Raw genomic sequence first — 8,003 nt, forward strand, 5'->3', positions numbered from 1 at the left:
TATGCTACCAAAATGGAGGCGTGTGTTGCGATGTGACATCACGATGGATAAGCCCTACTGTGAATATTCAGCGCACCGTGAGCTAACAAACCAAGTTACTAAGTACAACCGTAATGTGATAAGGTTAGGATCTGTAGAAGTAGAGCAGAGGGGAGCTCTACTTCTCTCCTGTTGGACTGAGGGTGGACTGGACGCTGCAATGACAGCTATCGCCTCTTGTGGAACAAAGTGGTATTACGATCTTTACCGGCCGGCGCTAGCTAGGCCAGTTACTAGCTGAAATTGATATCTCGGCAGCAAAAGTTCACAAAATAATAAAGACTTTGAAATAATTTCAAAACTGTTAATTCGTCAAATTCCGTCTGTTTCAAAAACTGTTTTTAACTAATAAACATACATGTATCGTTTTTAAGTGTCTTTACCTATCCTACAGTCGGGTGCAGACGTGTGGGAATTGAACCCAGAACCTTTCCCCTGGGAGTGAAACACCCAAGCTGCTGCTCTATCCTGGCCTGACCGACGGTTGCTTGTGATTCACCAGGGAAACCGTTCACCTCAGCCGAGACAGTGCAGCTGAGATGGGGCGTGAGTGGGTCACATCACTGTTGGATGGGCAGCGACGGGGTTCGCGTATTAAACGTATCAGGGACATTGTTACTATGCTTTCAGGGACAACAGAGGGCTACTGCTGTGGATATGGGGGGGGGGGGGGGGGGGGGCAAGTCAAAAAGGAAGATTAGATTTTGTCAGGGCTAGCCGAGCAATTGCTATGAAACATTTAAACATGCATGCACTAGGAAAACATTTGGAAAAGTCCAGTGTTTTCTAGTGGTTTTGACCACTTCCATTAAACTTTAATACATTGGAGCTCTAAATGTTTTATGACAGATGTTTCATGTCTCAATGGTTCACATTTAATGTCTAAATCCATATATCTCATTAATGAATCATGATTTTCTGGGTTTGACCTTTTCTCAAACCGCTAGCTATAAAAATGCAAATGGAAGCTTGATTTTAAGTTTTAATTAAATATTTAGCATACCTAGCTGTAAAACACAAGATAAATGTTCTGCAATGGTATGATACTGTTGTTGGACAACAGTTTAAAAGATTAATAGATTTAGAAAGGAAGGTAGCTTCTTCAATGCTAAGGGACAGTATAAATTAGCTTCACCATTTGAAGAAACATGCTGGGAAACGTAACGCTTTTTGGTTCATAAATCCAAAAGAACCGTGTTCGATTTCATCAAAAGGTAGAAAATATGCTATGTTTAACTTTCAAGTAGATGGTATGGACTATTGCAAATTTAATCTACAAGTCCTCTTAAATAAGAAACATATACCATAGACAAATAGATAAAATATATGGATCAGCTATAAAAATATCCTGTTGTGGTCCATCTAACGTTAACACACTATAAAATATGACTCAATTTCCGATGGCCGTTGGCTGATGTCTTTATCCTCTCGGTGATATATATAAACTCAAGACAAGGAAACGGCAGCAACGATTTAAAAATAAAGTGAGAACAACAGCACAAGATTTATGGCTGCCAATCCGGTATTATTATTTTCTTAACCCTGCCCCTCGTATTGAGCGGAAATCAACAACGAGAAGCGTTCTGCTCAGCGGGCGACCCTCACACACATCATCCCTGACAGGCTCATCATTCCGGATCTCTACAGATAGAAACGCAGAGTTGTAAACGTCCATGACGAAAAGAGAATCATTAAAACGACAACAACACAGAAAAAACAAGACAATCTACCTGCCAGATTGTCAATGATTGATAACAGTAGAAGCTGTTTCCATGGCAACGTCATCTTTGGCAGCCAAGGGCGAAGGAGAATTTCATCCAATAAGCTTTGGGAATGACGCTCTTTATCCTCCGAAAGAAGGGGAGCTTGACCTGTTGGGATCAGAGAAACCGGGCTGGTTAGAAAGTGATGACTCTGCAGAACCGCGCGTATCTCCTTCACTAGACGGACGGACAGAAGACACAGGGTGAGGGAGGGGGTGGGGGGGGTCAGGAACTGCTTCTGTCATCCTCTCTACACCAGCGCATCAGAGTAAAAGTGTATCAGCGTTGGGAAGAAGCACGTGTATTTTTTATAACTACGTCTGCTTCCAGCTGAGAGTTTTTCTTTCTCTCGCTGGCCGCGCCGACCATCCATCACTTACGGGGATGAGATAACCTCGAGGAGTGGCAGGCAGAGTCGTACTGCAGCCGCTGGGCCTTTTCTCGACCCCGTTGCCACCGACACGGCCGCGAAGGCGTCGCGTTTAAGGAGACCAACGGGGTGATATCAAACGCTTCTGCCGGTTCACATGTTGGATTCAAAACGTTACTCTGGATGGATGGAGACATAGAGAGACAGAGACACAGAGACAGAGAGAGAGAGAGAGAAACACAGAGAGACACAGAGTGAGAGAGAGACAGAGAGAGACAGAGAGGAAGAAAGATATAAAGAGACAGAGAGACAGAGAGAGACAGAGAGTGAGAGAGATTGAGAGAGAGAGACAGAGAGAAAGACAGATATAAAGAGACAGAGAGACAGCGAGACAGAGAGATGGACAGATAGAGGGATCGACAGAATGATCGATGGATCGGTAGGCATAAATAACAACCAGCTTTCTAAAGGTATTCAAAAAGCTATTGTGAATGTATGGATGAGGTGGCTGAACAGACGGACAGACGGACACACAGTAAAAGAGAGAGAGCGACAGCGACAGAGTCGGGCAGGCAAGGCAAACAGGTCGTCGATCGCCGGACGGTCAGATAGATCGATAGATCGGCCGACACAAATCGCCGTCCGCTCTCCGGAGGTATTTGGGGAGCCCACGGAGCGATATCGACGCGGCCCGCGGAGACCAGCATCCGTTCCGCACGTCGGTCCCCAGATCAATAATCCACGGAGGCCCTGATCCGTGTCCTCGGGTGTCCCTGCACCGCCCGGTACCAGCCGTGGGGGGGGGGGGGGGGGGGGCACGCGATAGCGCCGACATATGTGGCAAGCTCCATGCCAATCTATTAGGGAGAGCCAGGGAGACCCAGCTCATCCCTCACTTGGACGGGTTCACTGCCCCGACCCGGCCTGAGGAGTCCTGGGCAGGGGACCGGAGCCGTCCCATCAATTAGACCCGGCCAGGGCGGCGGCCGGCCGGCCCCAAGCTGCGCCCCAATCACGGCGCCGTGATGAGCACGTCAAGCCGCCCGGCCCCGCAATCAGAGACAGGAGGTCTGCCTACCCGGAGCCCGGGGTGTGTGTGTGCGTGTGCGTGTGTGTGTGTGTGTGTGTGTGCGTGTGTTTGTGTCTGTGTGTGTGTGTCTGTGTGTGTGTCTCTGTCTCTGTGTGTGTGTGTCTGTGTGTGTGTGTGTGTGTGTATGTGTCTGTGTGTGTCTTTCTGTGTGTCTGTGTGTGTGTGTCTTTCTGTGTGTCTGTGTGACTGTGTTCGTGTGTGTGTGTGTCTCTGTCTTTGTGTGTGTGTCTGTGTGTGTCTTTCTGTGTGTCTGTGTGTGTGTGTGTGTGTGTGTGTGTGTATGTGTCTGTGTGTGTCTTTCTGTGTGTCTGTGTGTGTGTGTGTGTGTGTCTGTGTTTGTTTGTGTGTGTTTGTATCTGTGTGCATGTGTGTGTGTGTGTGTGTGTGTGTCTGTGTGTGTGTGTGTGTGTGTGTGTCTGTGTGTGTGTGTGTCTGTGTGTGTCTGTGTGTGTGTGTGTGTGTGTGTGTGTGTGTGTCTGTGTGTGTGTGTGTGTCTGTGTGTCTGTGTGTGTGTGTGTGTGTATTAAGAGGCAGCAGCAGATGATTGTAGTAAAGCGGTGCAGTAACGAGGACATTACAACGTGTCAAACATGCGCACGATGCGATGGAGAAGCGACGAGCACAATGGGGGGCACCGTAGTGCACGCGTGGGGGACGTGCACGTGGTGGTGGAAAGTGCACGTGGTCGTGGCACGTACGCGTGAATGTGCACGTGAAAGTGCACTTAGTGGGGGAACGTGCACGATCCAGGTGATCGCATCGCTCTATCACGACGGCGGACGCTGGGATTAGTAGCGGCGTTCACGCGGCCTCATTCAGGGACGGCAATTACGGCTTCAGAGATCAGGCTGGATCGTCATCATAATCTCATTACCTCGGGGTATCACGGCCCGGCCCCGAGCAACACAACATCGAGGCGAAGGCAATTTGCACCATGTTCATTTGGGTGTGATTATTGTGATTATTCTGCGTGGGAACAGCACCAACCCCTCCCCAATCCACGCCTGCACTTAAGGTGTTACCCTGCTAAATAAATGACTGTCAATACCTGATTTCATACCTTACATGATCGTGGCAACCCACACAAAACAATACACAAAACAATATTGGAGAGCTCAGGGCAGCATCTGGTAATGATCCAATAATATCCACCGCCACAATCACACACAGGCAAACACATAGCTTTCCTCTCATGGCACAAACACACACACACACACACACACACACACACACACACACACACACACAGACGAGCGCACAAACACATACACATATGTTGGCCACATAACACTTCACCAGCACAAACACACAAAAACACAATTGCAAAGGCAACAAACAAGCACACACATCCATACATACAGACAGTTGCATTAATAAACCGAAGCTCACACTCACACAGGTTCACGCACACGCACACATCTACACACATCCGCCCAGATCTCCGCACATCCACACATACAAACACACAAACAAACACAGTTGCATGAACAAACACGCGCAGACATCCACACATACAGACAGACGCATTAATAAACCGAAGCTCACACTCACACAGGTTCACGCACACGCACGCACATCTACACCCAACCACACATCCACTACACACCCAGCGGCCCCTGTGCCTCTCTGGTCTCCCCCTTTAAGTACCCGCAGTGAGGGGCTCATTTGAGGCCTACAGCGGCCGGCGGTCTGCTTCAGAGCTCCACTTATGGAGTGTGTAATTGTTTGTCAGACGTTTGTATGTCAGAGCAGACACGTGTGTGTGTCTGTGTGTGTGTGTGTGTGGGGGGGGGGTGGGGGGGAAGATTTTCCCTTCCATTGCCTTTCATGTATAGCCCGGCTCCCCCAGAATTCTCCCAACAAACGCCTCTAAATTGGATTTACATGCTCCGTATTCAAAAGGGAACCTGGATGCCAGCGTGCAATGATAGCCTCCCACGATCAAACAATCACACACACACGCATGTACACGCGCGCACACACGCACGCACACACACACACACGCACACACACACACACACGAACACACACACGCACACACAAACACACACACGTACAGACACACACACGCACACGCGCGCACGCACACACACACACACACACACACACGCACAGACACACACACACACATAGACACACGCACACATAGACACACGCACACACACACATACACACACACACGCACGGGCACCCGCACACACACACACTCACACACACACACACACACGTGCGCGCACACACACACAGATACCCAGGAATGGCTGGCAAGGATCGGAGGATGGGACAGCTCGAGAGCTACAAGGTGAGCATTACACCCATTACACCACTGTCAGCTTAGCGTGATGCGCTGGGGTCTTTGTAGGGAACAATGGAGGGGCTCTCTGTGGGCTGATGGGGGCCGCCGTGGTGCGAGAGCAGCGAGCAGCGGGCGTGAGGTGTTCTGTGCAGGAGCGTTGTTCTTCTTCTCGGTCCCGATGCGTCATCGGGCGGGCTAACAGGCTGTCTAATTGCGGGCTGTCAGTGTGCGGTGAACGGCCACACGGCGGCGGATCAATGCAGGGCATGAGGAGCTGTCAAAACACACCCACCACGCATGAACCACACACTGAAGGACACACACACACACACAGGCCGACACACACACACACACACAGACCCAAACACATACACACCACGCATGTACCACACACTGAAGGACACACACACACACAGACCCAAACATACACCCATCACGCATGTACCACACACTGAAGGACACACACACACACACAGACCGACACACACACACACACACACACCCAAACACAAACACACCACGCCTACCACACACTGAACGACACACACACACACGCAGACCGACACACACACCCACCACGCATGTACCACACACTGAAGGACACACACACACACACAGACCGACACACACACACACACACAGACCGACACACACACACACAGAGACCCAAACACACACCCACCACGCATGTACCACACACTGAAGGACACACACATACACACAGACCGACACACACACACACACACACAGACCCAAACACACACACACCACGCCTACCACACACAGACCTACACACACACCCACCACGCATGTACCACACACTGAACGACACACACACACACACAGGCCGACACACACTGAAAGACACACACATACACACACACACACAGACCAAAACACACACCCACCACGCATGTACCACACACTGAACGACACACACACACACATACACACACACACACACAGACCGACACACACATACACACAGACCAAAACACACAATGACCATGCATGTACCACACTCACACACATTCACACACAGGCGGACAAACACACACACCAACCACGCATATACCACACACTGAACGACACACACACACACACACCGACTGACCGAGACACACACACACACTGAACGACACACACATACACACACAGACCAAAACACACAACAACCACGCATGTACCACACACACACACACACACATACACACACACACACAGGCCGACAAACACACACACACACACTGAACGACACACACATACAAACACACACACAAACACACACCGACACACGCACACACACAGACAAACATACCAGTAAGGACATACATGCAAACATACGCATGAACAGACACGCACACACACACACACCAATAAACCACACCTTGACTAAAAGACACACATGAACCACACACGCAGAGAGGCGTGTTCCAGCCCCGGCGGTCCCCCACAGGTACCGTGACGCTGCGACGGCGGGCGTGACGAGGTCTGCTCGGATGAATAATTCCTGCACCTTGCCTCTCCCACCCCAGACCGGTGCATCCAGAAGAGCAGAGGCTGTCAGAGTTAGTTACCAGAGCCTCAACCGCCAGACCGGCACACAGCAGCTCCTGCTATGAGGAGGACAGGTTCTCGTCCCAAAGCGAGTTGCACTGAATGTTGTTTTTTTCTGTGTGATTAACGAGGAGGGAGGGCGTCTAAATCAAGGATGGCCAAAGGGAGACTAGGGGTGTTGGGGTTTGAACCCTCAACCCTTCGGCTCGGAGTCAACCTCCCCGTGTCCACTAGGCTGTCCCCTACCCCCTGAAATCTGCCGGCTTTGTCACCAAACACACAGATGCTGAGGGTCAAAGTGTGTTGAGGGACGGAGCATTAACGCAACACTCATTAGTCATAATTAACCTAATAGCATCGGTAGTAGCTAATATCTAAACCGTCCAAGATGGAGTTGAGAAATGGGTCTGGCTTTGTGTGTGTGTGTGTGTGTGTGTGTGTGTGTGTGTGTGTGTGTGTGTGTGGGTGTGTGTGTGTGTGCGTGTACGTGTGCGTGTGTGTGCGTGTGCGTGTGTGTGTGCATGAGAGGGAGAAGGAGAGAGAGACAGAGACAGAGAGAGATAGCAAGCGCGTGCGTGCGTGCATGTGTACACTTTCAAATGGGGTGCATCTCTTTACTAAGCCAATCACCACGAACCCCTACCTTGATCTGGATCTGCTTAAAACAGCAGTCGGCCATGCAAAGTTCATCCTAATCTGCATAACGTATGCACTACGTCCACCTGGGCTCGTGCACAACCCCTCGAGACGAGGTGAAGTAGATACAGGCTGCAGCGGCGGGATGTTAATACCCGGGCCATCGGTTGAGGTGGGGGTTAAGCAACCATTGATGACAGAATTTCATAATGATAGAACTTCATCTCAATCTTTCTGGGCAAAAAATTAGCC

General features: G+C 50.1%; 1 protein-coding gene across 1 annotated transcript in view; it reads right to left on the bottom strand.

Annotated features, from left to right (window-relative positions):
* Positions 1 to 1,824, bottom strand: part of cntn3a.2 (contactin 3a, tandem duplicate 2) — a gene marked incomplete at both ends in the record, with an annotated part of 46,088 nt that extends 44,264 nt beyond the window's left edge. The window contains one exon of the mRNA XM_079742271.1: positions 1,770 to 1,824. Coding sequence (XP_079598397.1) covers positions 1,770 to 1,824 — 55 coding nt within the window. The remainder of the gene's footprint in view (positions 1 to 1,769) is intronic.
* Positions 1,825 to 8,003: the final 6,179 nt, after the last annotated feature.

This window comes from Pollachius pollachius (assembly GCF_949987615.1).
Source record: "Pollachius pollachius genome assembly, chromosome: 8".
NCBI lineage: Eukaryota > Metazoa > Chordata > Actinopteri > Gadiformes > Gadidae > Pollachius > Pollachius pollachius.